At 44.5% G+C, this 21,726-nt stretch overlaps 1 protein-coding gene across 11 annotated transcripts in view; it reads left to right on the top strand.

Moving 5' to 3' along the window:
- GRAMD1B (GRAM domain containing 1B) overlaps positions 1 to 21,726 on the top strand; it is a 103,731-nt gene that overhangs the window by 53,034 nt on the left and 28,971 nt on the right. For 9 of the 11 annotated variants that reach the window (XR_012651470.1, XR_012651468.1, XR_012651469.1 and 6 more), the window contains 2 exons: positions 13,151 to 13,361; positions 20,727 to 20,747. Coding sequence is in view for 7 of the 11 variants with exons in the window: in XM_075034832.1 (XP_074890933.1) it covers positions 13,151 to 13,361; positions 20,727 to 20,747 (232 nt within the window). In the remaining 4 variants the exon portion in view is untranslated. Of the gene's footprint in view, positions 1 to 13,150; positions 13,362 to 20,726; positions 20,748 to 21,726 lie in introns of those variants that run through there. The other 2 variants (XM_075034835.1, XM_075034828.1) reach the window with 2 other exon arrangements.

Raw genomic sequence — 21,726 nt, forward strand, 5'->3', positions numbered from 1 at the left:
TTGCACATGAAATAATGCCCTAGTGCTTGTCTTGATTCTTTAACACCAGTACCAGGGCAAGGGCTGAGAGACATATGTGCAAATAAACCCAGTCGACATAAAATGGGTTCTGCAGCTCTTGAACAAAACAGGAACTGGTAGCTTTACGTTCAGAAGAGCTTCCTTAAAGGCCCCTGAAGATCCTTTTCTCAGTGCAGTATTATCGAAGTATCACCATGAAATAAGCTGTCTTCATAGTGACACAAATGGTGCTGCAGAGACCCAGAAATGTAACAAGAGTATTTGTCCTTCCAAGAGTTCTGGATTGAATTTTGCAGATCTGATAAAGTTTTGTAAAGCATTTGAGGTGTCGCGTGATTTTTCAAATTGCCTATAACTTTGCCTTTTGCACGCCATCCCAGATAAGCCTAAGAAGCTTTTCTCTCTAAGTAAGTCTTGCATTTTTACTACTGCTCTTACAGAGCTTTTGAATGCAGAACTTCCGTTTGATTCATCTTCTCTCTTGACTGTCTGAAGAGTGGGTAGGTCTTAAACTCATGTATTGAATCTATCCTACCACTTCATGACCTGCTCTTTGAGCCTTTGTGTGTTTTCCATGGTTCCAGATCTGAAGCAGCCATTATACTGAATTTCATCAGAGCCTTTGGGTCAGTGTAGCTCTTGTGTGACTGTTGAAAAATAATATCTTGTTCAAACCTTAACAGTCATTTAGACAAAACATGCTAAAATTTGTAGAGGCTGAGAATCACACTTCCAACCATTTTCATACATCTTTGGAAGCCATGAGAAAAAAAAAAAAAACAAACACTGAAAGATTCATAGACTGTAAAATGAAATGGGACCATTCAGATATCTCTCCTAAGTCCTGTCGAATGCAAGGTATAAGGCTTGCCTGAATTGATTCTGGCTTGAGGTACAGAACAGTATTTAGGAAAACACAAAACCTTGCGTAATGTTGTTTGCCACAGATGGATAATCGAGCCTGGAATTAGTTACAGTGGTTAGTTTTGTTTACTTCCAAAAATACATCTCTCTAGTCAGAATTTGTCTAGCTTTAGCTTTCAGCACTTGGTACTGTTGCACTTTCATCTGTTATGCAGTATTTATCAGACTTGTGTTCCAGGTGATCATTTAAAGCTTGTCATTTCCTAGACCTCCAGTCTGCGTTGAATGGATTCACTGCTACTGCCTTTATCATTCGCTGCTCTTATCTGAACCCTGTCCAGTTTATCCACATTGTTCACCTGTTGAAACTAGATACGGCCCTGGACGTAGCGCTTCAGTGGGAATTATGCTGTCCTCGGTTATGGAGGTGCCATTGCATTGGACACAGGGAATAGGAAAGTTTGTATGTTACATGCCATTTTCTTTAAATGTGTTTGTAAATTGACCAATTCACAAACTTTTGTAAGCATTTGAAACTTGTAATGGGCACATATGAAAATGAAAAGTCAAAGTGCAAGTTGTAGTGGCTCAGCTGATCTCGTTGGTTTTTCAGACGGGATAATGAGATTTTGTTGTACTCTGGTTCGTGCTTAGGTTTGTGTTGGAGAAATACTTTAATGTTTTTGGTGAGGACCACAAGACTACTGCGTGTGGATTTCTCCAGTTGCAAAACACACCAGGTTTACCCATAAACACTGTGAAACATGGTCAAATGAATTGAAGACTAAAGTCTTGAGAAGAAGGCATTGCAAAATTAAGAGAGAGTTCTGTGTTGGCAGAAGGTCAGTGTGTGTGAGGACAAGATGGTGTGGGACTTGGCCCTAATTCTTCATTGCCAGTTGTTACTTAGCTTTACCAACTTCTCCTGTTGGAGACAGTGCATTTCCACATAGGTGGAAAGCTCCATCCTTATGGGGACTTGCAGATCTAAAGCCTAAATTCAGATGTTACTGGGTGAAGTGACAAATACTGTTGTCAGCTCTTGTGATTGTGTTATTGATTCGTTTTGTTTGGTCCTCTTTGTATATCGCCAACACTTGTAAATGTGTAATGATATGAGAAGCTTTCTCATTTTAACCAAAGTTTCTCCCATGACTGCAGAGAAAACCTTGAGAACACAACCTGAACAAATGTGTGCTAATGGAATTAGAGGAATAAAAACCGGGATTGCTTTTATGAAATTAGATTTTGTGCGCCAAGTTAATGTTTGGAGTGAAAGTTGATGTGTTTTAGATGCTTGTGATGGCAGCACAGTAAACAGAGGAGGTGAAGAAGCTTGGTCACAGGAAGGACAGCACAAAATTGACATCAAGCTGGTGGATCTCTTAATGGGGCAATGCATTTGTTAAAATAGCGGCATATACACAGTGAACCCATGCGTGTTCTTTGAGTAATATGAAAAAATCGATGGCACTGTCATACTATCCAGATAAAGACGTGTATGGTGTAGCGTTTTCAACTTAAAATCATGTGCAGCATTTGAATTGTGTAGTGGCATGAGTCTGCTGGAACACTGATTCTTAAGAGCAGAGCACCTCCTGCTCCCACTGATTTTGATTACAGTGAAATGATGGATAATCAGCCTTTTGGAAGGATGCTCTTTTGGGACGTTAGTACTGAAGGCTGACTGATTCTAAAGGGAAGAGAAAATGGTCAACCCCGTGGATGGAATGCGTAGGATGCAACAAAAGAAAGCAAAGGGCAGAGCGATGAGTATGTACATCATTTAAGGCACAGCTCCTTCTGTTAACAGTGGGGAGCAGTAAGTCCCCGAGGGGGTCATTCGCAGCATCTAAATTTGGCTGTAGTCAGACTCCTGACTAAGGTACTCTAAATTATACTCTGGACTTGCTTGCCTGGCTCAGTTGATAACACAGGGAACTCTGAAAAGAAACATCTAAGGTGGGTGATGCGAATGTAGACTGGAGGAGACTGGTGAGGAACAGAAGTGATGTAAGGTGTAAATTTTTAAAGTACTGTAGCCACACCGGTACAAGGACCTTCTCTGGGTACTCTTTAAGGCTCATCTATGCTGGAAAGTTATTTCACATTTAAAGCCCTAAAATAACCCAGAGTACTTTCACACGTGGTCACTAGTGCTTCAAATTGAGGGTGTGAGTACAGGAAGCTGTTCCAGATCAGTTCTACATGATTTACTTGCACAGACAAGGTCTTGTTTCAATACTGGAAGGAGAAATGCAAGGTAGTTGGTTGTTTTGCTCTCTTCTTTTTCATCCTTCAGCGTATGTAATTTATGTCGTGGAGGGACTGAAACCCTTCTCCTTATTCTGGCGTGAAGATGTCCATGAGCGGGTGTGTAGGGATACAGCGCTGTGTACGTCCCCCAAAGTAAAGTCCAGCCATGTACTAATGCTGCTGTAGAGTTGTAAACTTCGCTTGATACCGTTTCTTTAAAAATCCCGGGCCAGTTTACACATGGATGGGCATGAAAAATGAAACCAACTTAGCTTCCTAGATGAAGTAAGCTAAATTGAGCTGAGGTCACCTTAATTCTAAATGAGTGTGTCCTCACAGTATTTAATGCAGTTTAGATTATGCACGCTACCAGTTAATTAGGGTTTAATTTTCCTGACTGTTCTTGCATTGACAAGCTTACGGGTTTCAAAACTTGCTCCCACACCTGTGAACGGTCTAGTTGTCTACACAGGGAAGACAAATGTTGACTTTTTTTTTTCAACCTGCGGGATCTTAACCTGGAGGCTTTGCCCAAACTTTATAAACAGCATCTAAAAGCGACAGGAATAATGAGGGGGGGGCCTCGGGGGGGGGGGGAATGGCAGGAGCTCCCCCTTTCCACCCCCCGGCAGCCACGAATCACGAAGGCGTTAAGGGGGTTGCGTTCCGGAAAGCCGGCAGCCCACAGGCTGCGTGTGCGTGTGTGCGTGTGCGTGTGTGAAAGCGCGGGGGGTGGGGGAGAGGCGCGCGCAGAGCTCGATCGTAATCACAAAGCCGGGGGGGGCGGGCAGAGGGGCAGAGCCATGGCAGGAGCCCGAGCAGCATGCGAGGGAGCTGAGAGAGGGGGCTGTGGGTGCCCGTGAGGACCCCCGGGCACCCCCCCCCGTGGTCCCTCTTCCCCTCGGGGAGGGCTCGGGGATGGTGCGGGAGGTGAGCCCCCTCCCACCTCACCGCCGGCCCACCCGCGCTCTCCCCCCCCCCCGCACAAGTGCATGAATGAATGAGTTCCTGTAGCCGCTCCGCGCCGCGCCACGGTCCCTAATGGCTACCAGGTTAGTGCTTGCTCTCCCGTTCCGTTCCTTCTGCTGATGCCGCTCTTCCTCTCCCCTCGCGGGGGGTGCGTGTGTGTGTGTGTGTACGTGTGCTGTCTGCCGTCTCTGTAAGCGTGTGCACGCGTGTGCGTGGATGCACGGATGCGTGTGGAAGGCGGAGGCGAAGGGCTTGCGTGCGCTGTGCCCAGCGCGGGTCCGCCGAGCAGATCTGCCGCCCGAGACGTCCGCTTTCGAGGCAGATTAAATCTGGAGTCCATGTTGGTTGCTGCTGCTGCTCCTTTCTGTTTGGGGGACTTGAGAGCAGGCAGCGTGACATCATGTTGCAGAGATGCTTCGTTTCTTTCCCCTTCCACGGGCTGATTCCTTTTTTTCCCTTATTCTCCCCCATGCACGCGCCCTGCCTCTCCTGCAGCAGAATTGCTAAAGCAGCCTTTTCGATTGTTTGAAACAACCGATGAGCTAATCTGATTGTTGTTTGTTTTTTTTTTTTCCCAGCTTTCGTTCCCCTCACCCCTCCTCCTTTTCCCTTTACGCCTACTGTCTCCCCCATCCCCCACCCCCGAAGGGGCACTTATTACTCTCATAACATCTGGGGATATGGAGAGAGGCAGAAGGGGGTTGAAGTTGGATGAACTGGCGATGCGTCACAGGAGGGCAGCTGGAGCTGCTGCAGAAATATGGTGTATTTGTTTGCCCATGTGCTCCCTCGCTCCTAAAAGGGCTCGGAGCATGCACACTGCTGTCTTGGTTCTGCTTTGCTTTCCCCTCTGTGTTTATATATTTGCAGTGACGGGGAGGGACAGAATTTGTTTTGGTCTGCTTTTTCAGGCTGTCCTCCAGAGTCTATACAGGTGGCTTTTTTTTTTTTTTGGCAGGGGAGAGCAGTAGGAAACAAGGGTTCGTTGCACTGTGTGTGTCTATAGGCAATGAGAATCTAATGAATCCCCATTCACTAAAAAATTGCTTTTTCTTAGATTACTGGTGACTAGCATTGTCCTGTCCATCATGGAAATGACTGATTCGGTACAGAGGATATGTTCCTGTTGCCTTGCTCCATTAAGTCACATGTATCTGCAGGAGAACTCCTTTTGAAACTGGTAGATTTAGGATGGAGCTTGTGATTTTGGCTCAGTAGGATGGAAGAGAACTTCAAGCTGAATCTCAGAGAGATACTTCACATCAGTGCAATAACTTTGGATGCCCAACGTTCTGCCAAGGGAAGCCCCTAACTGCTTGTGCCACTGAAAACCAGAATCCTGGATAAGGCAAGCGAGAATATGTCATGTGGGGGAACAAGCCCAAACCAGGTCCTCAGGACGAAGGACTGTGTGTGACTTTTGCACTGAGGGTGTCTGACTCTTCCCAGTATCGTCTGCAGCCCTTGACCCTCTCTATTTTTAACTTTCAGCTGGGCAATGCTGCTGCATGGTTAGAGCAAAGGGGAGAGATTGCATGGAGGATATCAGGGTGAGGGGACGCGAAATTGTTGCGTCGTTGTTTTCAGAAGGGTAAAGGAATGAAACATGAAGGGGTGAGCAAAAGAAACTGATTTGATCTCAGCTTTGAAGATCATAGTGCCTTCCATTAACTTACAAAAGCTGATGAGCAGCAGGACTGAGTGGGAAGATGTAAAGCTCGAGCTTTGTCTTCTACTCCTGGCATATACAATATCCCTCTCCACCCCTGCTTTGTCGCTGATAAGATATGGTGTGAGGCTTCATTAGACGTTTAATCTGTGGTTTATAAAACCCCTGCCACAGGATTAGAATGTGTTCAGGTGGATGCTACCTGTGCTGGGGACGAAGTCCTGGGATGCTCATAGCCTTGCTGAAGTTATAGCAGGAGATGAGCAGAAAGGAAGAGTGCTTGTGCTCTTCTTGACATAATCTAAAAGTTGTACCACACTTACGTCCTCACCCAAAAGTGAGCATGGATCTTGTCGCTAGCTTTTTAGTTTTATATTGCATTTTTCTCACTCTCCCTTGAAACAAGACACGTGGATTGATGTATGACAGCGACATTGCGTCTCCAAACCATTGAAAGATTTTGATGTTAGCTTGGAAATAACGAGGTTTAAAATAAGCATGCTTGGGTTTATTTTAATTTTATTTTTTATTCTTTGAGCTGTCAAGTTTTCAAACCTTTCTTCACATCAGGGGTGGCTTAACGATGTTCATTATTATATTTATTTTTTAAGCAAAACTTGCGAGCTCTGTTCTGTCCCAAAATCCAGGCTCCGAGATTTTGAAGACAGCATCAGGTATTACAATGCTTGCTTTTAATTACAAGATCCGTTGGCATTATGGTGGGGAGGAGAGGAAACAAAGCCCTTATGTGTTCCTCTTTGGGAAGTACAGCCGTAGATTGAGTGACCTGCAGGTGACCATGTTGGGGCTGTGTCTGAAACAGACATGCCGTCGACTTCTGAGGGATGTGAAATTCTTATTTTGCATTATTTCCCCTTTATTGCTTCCCAGATTTCATTGTATTTTCCATCATACTTTGTTCCATGTGGTTTGTCTTCCTTTGGAGCAAATGGAATTATATTAATTTGTGAGTGATGGAAGGGTTTAGTGTATGATTTATAATACATGTGGGTTCTCTGCAGATTAACGATCCTCTCTAAATTACTCAACAGTATTATTAAGATCTGTCTTGTTCTATTTCGAAAACATTTTCCAACTTTTTCTTGAGATTTTTGCAATAACTCCAAGTAGGAAGGGAGTGGTGGAGGGATTGTTTCGAACACAGCACAGTGGGAGTTTCTGTAAGATGTCAGACCGTTTGTCTATCAGAGCTGATAGTCTGTCTCTACTGGTAACCAGTATCAGATGATTCAGAGAAAGACAATGACATCATTAATAATACATTTGACCAACCTTGCAGTGCTGTATATGGGCAGAAGGCGAATTCCCTCCTAATGCTTGCAGTGATTTGCTAATCCCCTGGAGCATAGTAATTGCATTAATTTAATGCTTTCTTTTTAGTCTTTTTAACGGGGAGATGCAATATAAGTATAGCATTTTGTTATTGCTTGTAGAGCAATGGCAGGCCCAGGGAATTGCTGGAGGATATATGGAGGTTTTTGTTCTTGGATTATCAATTTGAAGTGAGTGTAGGTTGGTGATGATCAAAAGTTGTTACCATCTGCTTGCTGTTTGGTAGACTGCATAATGAGTTTCTGAATCTCATCTTTTTCCACTGATGTCAGACTGTATCACAGAAAAGTATCTTTGTAGGCGTCTAATTAACCCCCTTACTAGCTGTTTCTGAGGAGAATTAACTCTTTTTGTACTATAGCTGGGCTTGAGGTGCCTTCTTGACCTTGTAGCTTTTTGTGCTCTTTTCAAGACTTCATCAGTAGAGGTCTGTTTTATGCCTGAGGATCTCCTTCGTTCTTGTTTAGGAAAGCATGTAAGCACAAGCTTGACTTTGTTTGCACAGCCCATAGACTTCAGACATACAGAGTTAAATATGTGCTTAAGTTCTTTGCTGGTTTGGGGACATAGCGCTCAGCACCTTCCAGAATTAAGCCCAAGATTTGTAATGCGGTTGATAACCGCAGTTTTGGGCCTTGAAGAGCTTACTATTAGGTAGGTGCTATGGACTGCAGGGAGATGTGAGCATCTTCAGCTCATCTTTACTCTTGTAAAGCAAGTTCTTTTGGGAACTGTGGCAGACTTGGAGACTGACGGTTAGCTTTCCAGATCAGGAGTTTCTTGAGGAAGTCCAAGGGGTTTAGAAATATACTGCAGGAAATGGTGTCGATGACCTGTTTCTGCTGTCTGAGAAGCTGGTGATCACAACGAAGGTAGGGGGAGCACTGTGTGCCTGTAGCCGCCCCTTGTTCAGATGAGCTGCCCTTGTTGTTACAAACCCTTTGGTACTCTTTGTAACACAGTGATTACTTCTGGCTAAATTCTAATTCACATCCTGCAACTGGCAGATTCAAATAGATTTGGGGTGTGTTGTCTTAATCGGTACGTATCGCTCACTACCTGAGGGGAGAACCAACAAGCCGCTATTGTACAGTGCAGCCACAGATGCTGCGACAGTGCTCTTCTGCAAACTGTCGTGCCTGGAGGGTGGCTGCTGACTGTTTGGGCACGCGTGATTTGGGAAAGAACTGTTGCAGGGTGCTTGTCTGAAGCCCAGGGATGGCTATGTTGTAGTGGCAGGCAGAGTGATTTATTTCAGAAGATCTGGTAGGATGGACAGACTTTTCATGTCAATTCAGGACTGGATGAATGTCATTCATGCAGAATTTATTTAACAGACTTGGAACAAAGTCAGGTTTCTTGCTGAATATTCCATTAGAACATTGCAAAGAGTCCTCAGGGTTCCTTTATAGCTGTAAGAATCCCAAGCTTAGCTTGTGGAGTACAGACTGTAGCCTTTCCCAAAAGCTACTCCTGGCTGAACTCTCTATTCACCGGCTGGTCCAAATCTTTACAGGAAATACACTGTTGGAGGAGGAAGTTTGGCCTTTTTGTGTCTTGCCTTGTGTCCTCGCTTTGCGGAGCTTCCAGGATAGGGCGTGACCAGGTGGCTTGTTTGTGCATTGCCAAATGTTCGTTCTTTTCCCACCACTTAAAGAAAAGCTCAGTTCTTCGCTATGCTGCTCCAGATATCAAGGCTTGTCCTGCATGTGACTGAACAGAGTTTGGCCTCTTCCTAACCGTGTCATACTTGCTCGTGGTGTTTTTACTGCAGCTCTAATCATAAGACGAGGTGTTTCTCTTAGGCACAGTATAAACGTAAACCAAGAAGATGTACTCTGCCTTTTGTGCTTTCATATACCCCATGCAGAGGTTTCACCTAGGAGCAAGGGGCTGCTGCTTAGGTGGGCTTGTTTGTGTTCTGTCCCTGACTTAATCTGTTGCATCTGCTAAAGGCTACACTGCAGGGGTATGTGAGGCCCTGAATGCGCTCTGGTCAATTAGGTCTGTAAAGCATTATTTATTACTATTATTTTTTTTCAAAGTGGGTCAAGCCGTTTTGGCATTTCAGGCGTTGATTCCTGGTTCAATTGCAGGCCTCGGTCACTATGGCAACTGCAGAAAGCGTTCGTCATGGCTGTGCCTTGGGTTGGATTCAAACTTCAGGGACTGAGCAGGAGCAGCGAGAGTGTTGAGGGGCTCAGGGCAGGGGGAGGCGAGCGGGACGGAGCTGCAGGCTTGTGGGTTTTGTGCCCATCCTCGCTGTGGTAAAGACGAAAGGCTGAATTAACAGGCTCTTTGTGTTCTTCATTGTGTGCACACCTCTGGAGTCCTTCATGTGAGAAATATTCTGCGTTGCCCAGTCATCAGACAGTATGAGGTGGATTCATACCTCCTGAGTTTGATCAGCTCTCCACCACTGACTTAAGGGACAGCCTGAGGAGGTGCCCTTGAAGCTATCTTTTTTCCCCTATCTCTGCAAAGGCGGTAATCCATACATACCTGACACAAAATGTACGTGTGGATTTAGTCTTTTAAAGCATGCCAGCGATGCTAAGTGACTGGAAAACGAACATGGAGGCCAGAGTCTGCCTGAGGTTGTGCTTGGCAGAGCTGGCACCAAAACATATGGCTACGGTAGTGTGAACTGACCCGGGACAAACGTATATACGCTAGCTTTAAGGTAGTTAGTGCTGATGCTGCTCCTATGTAGCTGCGGCAGCGTGGGTTACTCAGCCATGACAGAAAAACCCACCTGAGGAGCTTTGTCAGACCATGGGTGATTAGCTTGAGTTGGCCTCCATAGCTGCACACTGCTTAGCTGTATCTGGGCTAGGTGTAAGCCAGTTTTGGAGCATGCCTGTGCTTAGAGTGGAGAAAGCTGAGAATGTATCTTCCATGCCTGTGTGTGAGTAAGCGTGTACTGGAGCTAGCATTAATGTATTTATTGCAGTCCACAAAAGGCAAAATTTGTCTCATTTCTCATTTCACTACAATTTGAGTAAAAGACTACTGAAGTTTTTAGCAGGTATTGTCTGAGTTTCACATGCACATGGTGCAGCTGCACCCTGGTTTTGAACTGGTTATTTTGTGCTTTACTTTAGAAGCAGTAAAAATGTAGTGCTCCTTCATAACTGTAACCTGAAAGCAAGCAGAACCTTGACTGAATTTGGCCTGCCCTTTATAGAGTTGCTTGAAGCTGAAACTCAAAGTGAAACTTGTGAGTATGAACTCGAACTGAAAATGAGAAGGAGGTTGTGCATGATAAACTCAGGTTTTGTAGAGCTGTAGAAGAAAAAGGAGTACGTCTGTTCAAACAAATGGAGTGCAGTGATATGTGACTCGGGAGCATTGGCTTCAAATTCTTGCCTTGTATTTCTGGGGACCTCTCACATAAACCAGTTTATGTTGAATCAAGCATGCTGGGGGCAAAATTTAGGAAATTTGGTATAATGCCAGATAAGCAATAACAGCATGAGCAATACAGCCTTAGAATTTAGAGTTCTTAACCATAGGAATGGCAATTCAAAACCATTTCCTTCTCTGGAAACATTGCTGATGAACTTCAAGTCTTAGTACCATTTGCACAACACCTTCTGCATGTACACATAGTTGCTGATTGCAATTGGTACACTAGATGCAATTATGCTGGGTTGTTAAAAAAGTGTGTACATCTTGAGTTTAGCCAGGAGAATTAACAGGAAGACAGAAAAGGTGAAACGCCCATTTTAACTGGATCAGCTGAAAGCCTGTGAAGAAACCTGATACTTTTGTACATTTCAATAAGATGAAAAAACCCTGATAATTTTACTTCATGATATACAGAAACTGTTGCAGGCAATGCTGCTGCAAGAATGGTCCAGATCATCTTTTGCTCAATCTTTTGTTTTGTTTCAAATATGATTTGGAGGGATTAAAGCTTGAATATTGCTACAGTTGTGCTGTACGCGTAGTTAGTATTCAGTATTCCTGTGTCTTGACCAGAAAAAGGGAGGACATGGTACGCCGTTGGCGTATTTCACTGATGAGGTATGCCATTGTCAGGTGTGAACTGTGAAGAAACAAGCCGAGGGGGGGAATTACTCTGCCGGTCTTCACGCTGGAGCTAACTTGGGGTTCAGGTGGCATTTGAACAAGCAGCTTTTTATAATTCTATATCTATATGATGCTCAGTCTAGTAAGTAGAAATAGGTAACAGAGTGGAGTCTGTAATTTAATCCACCTTTCTTCCTATTTACAGAACATTTTGCAAACCCATTTTCTCTAGCCTGTTCATTATGTATATGAACTTTCACACTTTATATTCTTGAAAATATCTTCTAAGGGTTTTCTGTGAAGTGCTGTGCTCCTGTTCTTGCCAATTGCAAGCTCGTTGTGTGTACGAGTGTGAAATTTGATTCTGTTAATGTTTGCATAAGCAACTTTGTTGCATGCTTTCTGCAAATTGTTTAGGGAAAGTGTCATCACTCCTGTGTTAACACAAGCAGTGAGCAAATAGAGGATAATTTATGAGACCAGTTCATCTAGTACTAAACCAAACCAAACTAAAACTGGTAACCACTGGAGGAGTGTATTAAATTATCTACCTGTATCTGCTAACTAACGTTTGTAAAATGTTTTTGGCATCTTCAGATGTAGGAGGTAGATATGATTTTTATCTGAGAATTAATGAAACCTACAGCATGTATTCAGCTTTTCTAGATTCTCAGAAAGGAAATGATCCATTGTAACTACCTCACTGTATGTCCCATTGTGAGAAGCAAACTTCGGTTTGCTATATATAATTGGGCTTAAATTATAGCCCTTAAGAGTTTGATTGCACTAGCTTCTTTAATTCAATCCCTTACAGTTTTAATTCTCTCATCCTTTTTTCTGTTGCCTGCTCTTCTGTCACTCAGATGTGGCCTGCTCTCTAACGCTCAGAAGATAACAGGGTACCATAACAAGTCAGCATGGCAGAGTTAGCAGAAAGTTCATCCTTGGATCAGCCCAGGTTCCACTGTAACCTGCAGGCTGCCGAGTTGAACAGTACCAGCTGGAAAGGCCTCAGAGATGTTTGGGCCGGTCATAAATAGATTTGACTGCTGAAGGAAATGAGTTACGTAGGGAAAAATGGATGTAGCGTGGGGTATTTTGAAGAGTCTGGCAGGAAGAAGAGGCATCAAAAGAGAAGGAACAGTGAGGAAATCTGAGTTTTCCTGTTCTGTATAAATATGTAACTGGCTTTCTGATTTACGTGTTAGGGTATTTGCTGAAGATATCGGATGAGAAGTTCCATTCCCCTAAAAGTTTCATAATTTCCATGAAACTACTCTGAAAAGTCTTGCTTTTCCCTATTATAAGATGGGATTTTTTTTTTATTTTTTTTTTTTAAGAATCATGAAAGCTTTTATATCATAGCAAAACATTTTCATGCCCAACTCTAACTGGTGTGGGAAAGAATGATGTGATACAGGAAATCATGACTGCATTGTCTGTCATCATGACTCCCCTCCCAGTGCCCAATTGTTTTTTATGATCTTTAATGGAGTGTTTTCTAAAAGATAGGAATCCATTTTTGTGTATCCTGTTGAGAATAGTTACACCTGCTGAAATAAAAGAAAGGAGGGACAGAGTGGGACTATCGAGAACACACTGATGTCTCCCTCGTTCTTGAGTGCAAGTTTAAGTTTTCTAAGCTCAGATCATCATTTTAAACTCTCAGAGCCGACAGGAGAGAATGAGTTCATTCTCACAGGCATTCACCTGTGGTCAGATGAATTGAAGAGTGGGTGGAGAAGGACACTGGCAGGCCGTTGCAGTTCCCTCTGCCACCGGTAAATGATAACTGTGTACAGCCTAATTTTACTGGGGACGTAAGTCCTAAGTATGGCATTGGGTGCATCGCTTCAGGAAGCCAGATTTGTCTGCTGTGCTAGCAGAGAAATCTGTGGGTAATGCTTCACCTCAAGGCATGCGTGCAGTTGCTTTCTGTTTGAGCTGAAGATTATTAACCCTGCTCTTTCTTTCTTTCTGCAGTACTGCCAGTAACTCAAACCGCAGCACGCCTGCCTGCTCCCCAATCCTGCGCAAACGCTCCCGGTCCCCGACACCGCAGGACTCCCAAGGAGACGCCATGGTGGAAAAAGGCTCAGACCACTCGTCAGACAAATCCCCTTCCACGCCGGAGCAGGGTGTACAGCGTAGCTGTTCCTCTCAGTCAGGCCGCAGTGGGGCCAAGAACTCCAAGGTGAGAAGCGAGCAAATGACTTTGGCCCAGATGTGCACGTGTCCCCAGTTCTAAACTCTCTCATGCGGTACACTGGCTTTGTCCTGTGCCTTTTTTCCTCTGGCTAACTTTCCTCCTTCTTCCCCCATCATACTTCTGAAAATTCTCCTAACTGGGAGCCGTTTGTGTAGGTCGGACTTCAGCACAACTCTGTCATCCTTTCAGCGACCCGAGTCCATGAGTTGCTGATGGCTTATACTGTGGTTCCATAATGGCTGATGTAGGCTAACGTTTTTGCAGTCAGGGCCCTGTTTCCTTGGGAGGCTCTGTGGTTTTGAGAAAGACCTTGAAAATCAGCTGTTGCAATTACTTTTTATCATCTGGGTCATGAAGGGTCATGGAACAAATGAAGGTTCCTCTGTGCAGACAGCCTGTGAAGGGCCCATGCATTTCTCCAGTCCTGTCTAAGCCCTGCATTGAGATGAGGTTCAAGTTGCACAGAATCAGTTTGCCAATCCTCTGCACATTGCCTACCATCGGTGCAGTGTTATGACTGTCTTGGCCAGGGTAGATGATATTTTCCCTGGAAAGGTATTGTGTCTTTTGACCATGTTAGAAACAACTTTGTATTTGCTGTACCAAGGAAGAGGGTTTCAGGTCTGGTGACTCGTGATTTTTCTGTGAGCAGTGGGACCTGGTGAAACACACACAAGGGCCTTGGGACCCAAACATAACCTTTGATTATAATCCCAATGTCAATGGCATATTATAAGATAGATAGCTGTCAAGAGCACTTGTCTTTTCTTTTTCCAGATTTTTGAAGTAAAGTATTTCAGCCTGAATAACTTCACGGTGTCACAGGCATAACTCTGATGGCTTGTGTCAAATGCGTTGTCAGATCCTTGCCCGATGTATTGCTGGATTGTGTCATGCACACAAAAAGTCTTCATCTACTCCCCTTTGTGGTCACTGTCAGCAGAGGAAACAGGATTCACTGGCCTGAACTGATCGCTTGCCACTAAGGGGGGAATATGTGAATTCAAAAGGGGGGGCAAAGGGTTTTTTCAAGATGAATCATTTGAGACCTGTTGGTTCTGAGGTCGCCCTTGAGGTCAGGCTTGCTTCCTGTGCACGCAGTGACCTACAAACACTGCGCCAGGACCGGATGACACCCTCGTGCGTTATGGTGCCAGCAGTCTGTCCCCAAAAGAAAGCCATGCAGATGGGAGGCAGGCAGGATGCGGGGCTTGCTATGTTTTTAGCCACACTGGGGGATGCTTTGTCAGGGAAATGGCGTCCTTGGTAAGGGGGAATTACAGAGATGAGTTTCATTGCCCTGGCCCATAAAGTGCTGTGATTTAAGGCCATGGGAGTGCAATTTTTACTAACACGGTGACTACTAAAGCTTGACTTTTAATTCGTGGTGCTTTTCACAAGGAAGCAGGGGGGATATAATGCTTTCTGTTGGGTTTGTGGGTTTTCCTTCTCTTGATTTGCGAGGTAATTTTTCTTCTTTTCATAATTTCTCTCTTTTCATTCCTGCATGCTTTCTCTCCGATTAAGTCACACAAGCGCCTCTCCAAAGTAAGCCTTCTTTTTTCTCTCCTGTCCCCCACTGTAGAATTGTCTTATCACTCAGAAACCCTCCCCGTGGTACTGAGCGGTGACCCCAGTAAGGCATTCTCCTGGTGCGGCTGTGAGAATGTCAGCAAGAGCTCAGCCCGATGCCTGTAGCTGAGAAGCTGGTTTCACTTATATCACTGGGATCTCATTAATATTTGCTCACATGGTGTGAGAACTGGCCTGTTCATCACACTCCTTCAATTACTTCCAAGTAATTTTAGCCTTTGTTTTAAGGTTTGCTTTCCCTCTCCCTTGAAGTGAACTGCTGTCTTTGCCAGGGAGAAATCCACTGGCTTTGGTAGGCTGAACAGTACTATAATCCCTTCCCTTTCCTCTCTTCTTACTTTATGCCTTTCAGAAACAAGAGTTGATCTCCATAACTTCTTGCCTGCTTTTTATGAGGAATAGTAGTTTTGTGGCCAGTGATCTCAGCTTACTGCCCTTGCACGCTTTCCTGTGTGATGTAAATATTAAAGATCAGTGATTTCAAATGAATCCAGCTTAAACCTGTTAGAACAGACCTGTCCCAAATGAATTGTGAGAATTCATGGGCTTGCTCTGAAAGGTAATAAGTGGAAGATCCCTCTGTGGGTGCTTGAATTGGAGATAAGCTCGTTTGAGATTTGATCTCGCATCTCTATGCTACCCTCAGAAGAGTGTAAAAATCAGAAACGCAGATGGGATGCTTATTGGACAAAGTGCCAGGCTGTTGGCATTTCCACGTGTATACAAGTAAAGTTAAAACCAGAATGGCTTGGATGGCTTCATAATCCACAAAACCAATGCCTTGGCCTTTCCCCAGCTGATGCCATAGATTTCATTCTAGGCAAGTTCTTAGAGACTAGTGCAGTCTACAGTGCTGGCTTACTGTTTTTCCTTGGTCATAATACCTCTCGTAGCCAGCCTGACCTTGCGTGATTGCTGGTGTCTGCTGGAAGCTTCTTTATGTCTTTTTTTAGACAGATTGTCTTGTGCTTGGTAACTGTAGCTTGGATAACTATAAAGGAGGACTGTGGGACTAGTGTCTCAGGTGAGGTGTGAAAGAAGGTCTGTGGAAAAAGCAGATCTGGAGTAGCAGAGAGTCCTGAAAGGATTGCTGGTGAGTAGAGGTGTGTGGGTCAGGACAGGTCATGGCTAGGCTATGGTAGGCTGGAGGCACTTTGCCTAAGCTATGGAGAGGTTTGTCAGGAGAGGGACTGGTGGGAAGAACATTGGTGGAGAGCGATGTACGCGTAAAAAGTACGCGTAGTGGTACTATGATGTGCTTGCAGCCAGCCCCTTGCTTTTCTGAGAGGAAAAAAACCAACAATTTTAAGACAATTGGAGAAACAAGAGGTAGGCGGACCTCAGATGAGTTCCAGTGCGAAGAAGCTGATGCACAGAGAGAAGGGCATCCCGGGCATGACCTCCACTAGCCTGCGTGAAGGCTGAATCTCTTTTCTGTGCTTCGCAACGTGGCTTTCTCTGGTACAAGTGAGGAATCTCAGGCACAATAAGCCCCCTGATTCTCCCCACACAGATGATGGTGGTATCTGTTCAAGATAGGAAGAGGTCAGGAACAAAGAACTTAAGGACAAAGATTTTAAAATCTCCTTTCTCAGCCTCTTCTCCTCTCCCCACCCATCTTCTACAAGAAGAATGGTCTGATTTTCCAACCTGTCTCGCTAATGAAATGAAACAGCTTGAGCCCATGAGTTTGATGCTGTGTTTATACAGTTGCTGACAGATCTGCTTGAAGTCCCTTGCCCTCTTTTGTCTGTTGTGTTAATTGTCGTGCTGCAGTGTTGCCATCAGAGGGAGCGCTTCACCGGGAGTTTTTAAGCACTGGACTACATCTGTAGGAAATTTTTCCTGGAGCTTGCTTTTCCATGCTGTCCACCAGTGTGGCATGGACCAAACCACCCATAGGTCTGCGTCAGCCTTAGGCTTTTACTGGCAAACACTGCTGCTTCTGTAACCGCTTTCTGAACTCAGCAAAAAGCCCTTTTTGCTAGCAGCCAGCAATGAAGTACATACTTTTAACTCTTTTGCTCTTGCCCAAGGATAAAAGTGATTTTCTCTCCATTGCAAATCCTTCAGATTCTTCCCACTGTCTATAGCTAATGCTGAGGATAAATATCAGGTTAGGGGAAGACATGAATTTTGATGTAGGCCCTGGAGATTGTAGAACAGTTTAGGTTGGAAGGGATCTCAGAAGGTCTCTAGTCCAAGCCCCTGCTCAAAGCAGGGCTGATGTGGTTAGATCAGGTTGGTCTAAAGTCTTGGCCAGCCACGTTTTGCAAACCTCCAAGGCTGGAGATCCCACAGCCTCATCGGGCCCCTGCTCCAGTGCTTAACGACTCTTGTTGTGAACAGGCTTTTTCCTTCCATCTGAACAGAATTTCCTTTACTGCAGCTTATGACTGTTGCACCTTGTGCTTTCAGTGTGCGATTATGAGAAGAGTTTGGCTGTGTCTTCTCATTTACCTCTCCCTTCAGGTGGTATAATACCCCTTTAGATAGTAGGTCATGAAATTCTGGTCATTTTGGGCTGGGGTTGAGGGATTTGGGAATAAATTTCATCAATTTCTTTGAGTTACTTGGCCATGGGCATTTAGAAGCCAGGTGACTAGCTTAGGTTTTGGAAGTACACAGATCAGGAGAAAGGGCTCTGGAATCCGTTCTGAGCTCTGCCGTCACCCTGGTTCTGTGCCTCTGTTTCCCCAGTTGTAAAATGGACTTAAGGATACTTCTAGAGCAATATGGCATGACATTCACTTGGCAAAAGGTTTCCATTCCCCTGGAAGCAATGGCGTGTAGGAGTGTGTTGTGATCCTGCTCCCAGTAATGCTGAAAGGTGGAAACTTCTGTTGGCATCAAGTTAGCAGCCTGAAATTCCTATGCGGGATCCACTGCTTCCCATCTGCACTGTAATGCTGTAATCTTCCATAGCAGTGTATGCAAATATGAGATCATTAACCCATGAAGATTTAGAGGCAGTGCTATATTAATTAAAGCCTTAGAGAAAACACCCAATTTTTCGCCTTTCTTAAGTTCTCCTAAGTTCTTCCTGGTTACAGCCACCATGTAACTATGAACTCTGGTATCAGCTGCTCCTATAGCATCATCTCTGCAAATCAGTTACATCTTTTCCACTTCTGTGTGCAACTCCATTCCTCTGTTACTTACTTATTTTCTTTTTTCAGTTCTAATGCTTATGGTTTCTTTTTCCAGTATGACAGACTTAACCTGCTCAAAGTAAGAATATGTTTTTCCTTTTTCTTTCTTTTTCCCCTCCATTATACTGTCTCTTGATTTTCACGGTTCAAATCCCCCTATATTCTGACTCTCAGTGAATTAAAATAAAAGGTAAATAAAATTGAAGATAGATTTAAGGACTCAGATAGTCTCCCTTCTCTTTGGACTTCCTGTAGTTCGTTCTGCCTGCAAAACAGTGGTCGGGGGAAGGAATCTCCTCATGTTTAGAACACTTGGTGGAGGCAAAAGATGAGGATGTCAGTATAATTGTGCGGAAGAGCTTAAGAACGGAGCTGGAGAGCTTCTTTATAGAGGAGCCACAGTTTGGGGAAATTCAAATGTGAGGGCGAAGAAAGAGTTACTGCGGTTAATGCAGAAGAGGGGAATGAAATCCTGTTGCAGTGTGCTGACACCACAACATGTGCACCCTGATTTAGAAGACACAGTGACAGCAGTGTCTCTGTTTTGTCTATGCCAATTATAGTTTGATTATGAATTTTTTTCCCCAGAGATTTCTCAGTTATCCCTTTTGCTCATTAAGGCAGACAGATGGCAAAACAAACCTGCAGGAAAATTGCTCCATCCCTGTGCTGCTGAGGATGAGATGGTGTGTGCATGGTTTAAGATTAATTCCCCTGATTTTTTTTTTAGTATAGGCTGAATTGCATAAGACCTTTTTCCATGTCCTACTTGCAGAAAAGGATGACTTCAGCCAGACCCTTTATGAATGGAGGGTATGGCCAAGTATGGAAAAGCGTAGGAAGTAAGAGGAAATTCCTCTGGTTAGTTGACGAGCCATACTGTGTATTCAGTTCTTCAGTTCATATCCTTTCCCCAGGATTTGGGGAAAGGCCTTAGGGGCGTTCACTTTTTAACGTCAAACTTTTGTATTTTGGCCTGTGACATATACTATGTTACTGTGGGGTTTTTCATTAGAGATCAGGGCAGTGAAACAGGCAGAAATGCCCAAGGTTGCAAGGGATCCTTTGGAAATGCTGGCTCGGTGAATGAGATCCAGATGCCAGTGAGGTTGTTTGCTGGAGTGGCATATAGGCAGCATAGGAAACTGAAAGCAGGGAGGTCTAGGGAAAGCACAGTGTAAGCAACCCCATGTCCTCATAGAAATCTCTGGTCCAATCTGATCTCATTAACCCTTTGCGCTTACTTTCCTACGGTAAACATCCTGTATGTCACTGGTCCTGTTGTGGACTATCCCAGTGCAGGTGGTTTCTGTGCTTCTGTGAATATGAACTTAACTCTCTGAGTGAAACTTCCACAGGCTCTGTCACAAGTCGGAGGCCAGGATGTTTTCCTTCATATTCCAGACTGAGTATAAAGCTGTGAAAAATACTCCCAGTCCAAGGTCAGAAGCAAGATGACTTCAAAGAAAGAAATGCAGTGAAATACTGCTTCTGTCCTTGTCTATTAGACTCAGCTCCCCCAGGTGTAATGTAGACATGCCATTGCTTGTTGGGAGAGGGGGACGGGCACAGCTGTGTGGCTGCTGGCACACAATGTGCCAGCAATATGCACTGTAGATGACCACCGTTAGTGGTGAAAGGCTACAGTGGCCCCAAGCTTCATTGCCCTGGGGTAAATCCACCCTCAAAAGGGGGATGCCTATACTTTCTGTCAGTTCTGCTCAGTGTCCTGACATTGGAAAGCCAGCCTGACTGGAGTGGGAGTGTGAAGCTTATTTCTTCCTCCCTCTGTGCAGATAAATCTCACCTCCATCTGAAAATTGCCAAGTGTGACTTTCCAAGCTGAGCTAGCTTTTTCATACGCTCCAGTGTGACATGTGGCCTGTCCTCTCAAACCATCTGAAATGCCATGATAAGGACAAAAAAAATCACATGTGCAGATGATGCAAAACACTGTGCACTGAAATTCTGGGGGGGAAAAAAAAATTCCCCAGCCTTTTTTTTTTTTTTTTTTTTTTTTGTGCTTAGCTTTTCTAGTCATTTTCTTCAGCAGTTTTCCTGGCTCTGTATGAGTCTCTCTTTAAAATTTAAAATACTATCGAAAGTGTTGCCTGATGGCTTTTGTGAGTTAAATTGCATCCTTGCCTCCTGGTAGTTCTTTGAGGGCTTATTTGCACAGGGTCCGTTCAACGCAATGTGATTTTTGCAACCTAGCCTGCAGACGTGGAAGAATGAAGCCTCTAAAAGAAATGGCTGGCAATGATTATGATTAGCTCTTCTGTTGCTAGTGGGCGCTGCTGTTCTGCAAAAATGATTACAGCATGCGTGTGCGAGTTTGTGTGTGTGTGCGTGCATGTGGACATGCACACATTAGCCTGAATTGTTTCCTATTATGGACTCGTGCTTCTGGATTTGTTCTTTGTTCCTGTAACTGGAAATAACTGTCTTAGACCACACTGTGAAATCCATTGAAATCTTCCGTTTAATCCCCCTTTCACTTCACTAATTATACAAACCAGATTGGACCTAGTTTCTCTGTCCATCTTCTTTTTGATCCTAAGATCTCTGTGCTAACTAATGCTTCTCTTTTATTTTGTCCTTACAGAAAAGCCAGAGTTGGTATAATGTAAGTACTCCAGTTTCTCTTGTCCCTGGGTGAATATGGGCTGGGTGCCTGGGTGGGGGGGAAGGTGCAAAGGGGCTTTGCAGTGGCACTGGGGCACACTGACCATTTCCAAAAAGAGGAGGTGGAAATGGCTCAGAACTGGCAAAGGAGGACTGACATCCTGAGGGAAGGGATGCCAGAGAGAGAGAGAGCAAAAGCTTTGTCTTTTCAGTCGCTCTTCTGATGATCTCCACATCCTGAACCTTCTGGTTTCCCAGCAGAGCTGGTCTCGATGTGGTGACAAACAGAGCTGCCGCTGCGCAAACCCTTTGCATCCCTCAGGGTGGTGCGGGGCGAGAGAGGAATTATTTTCTTTTGCCCTCACAGAAACACAATCATCCTTTGCTTCTGCCTTGATCTTATTTTTGTTCTGCAAGCACGAGTGGCAGCGTTTTCGGTACAAAGCTAGTGGTGTGCAAATTTCCGCAGTCGGTGTCACGTTTGCACGGTTGAACCCCCACCCCTTGAGCGCTCTGAAGTAGATACCAGCAGTACCATGATTTTGTAGGCAAATGCAGCAGCCATTCCATGTTCAACAACAGTTCCTACCTTCTTGCAGCCTAAGACGTTAGAACCAGTGATTTTGGCCGATACGATGCGGTCAGATTTGACAGAGGCATGAGAGGCAGATTTATTTACTTGCTGTATATAATCAGCACCAGGAGAGTAGCAAGGATGGAAAAAGACATGATCTCGGAAGCAGAGAGAAGCATAGAGGCAATGACATTAAGAATGAAGTACAAACCATGGCAGGCCAAACTGGTGGAGAACTGGCAGATAAAGGAACGTGGAGTGAGGCAGTTTGGGCAGATGTATAGGCCCAACCAGGCTGCTGTAAAAATGTGGATCTGTGGCATGGCTAAAGGTGGCTTTTGCTATTACGCAAGAGCTGCTTCTGACTGTAGCTGCTGAGATCCGTACCCTGCTGCATGATGCTTTG

Source organism: Buteo buteo, chromosome 9 (genome assembly GCF_964188355.1).
Source record: "Buteo buteo chromosome 9, bButBut1.hap1.1, whole genome shotgun sequence".
NCBI classification, from domain to species: domain Eukaryota; kingdom Metazoa; phylum Chordata; class Aves; order Accipitriformes; family Accipitridae; genus Buteo; species Buteo buteo.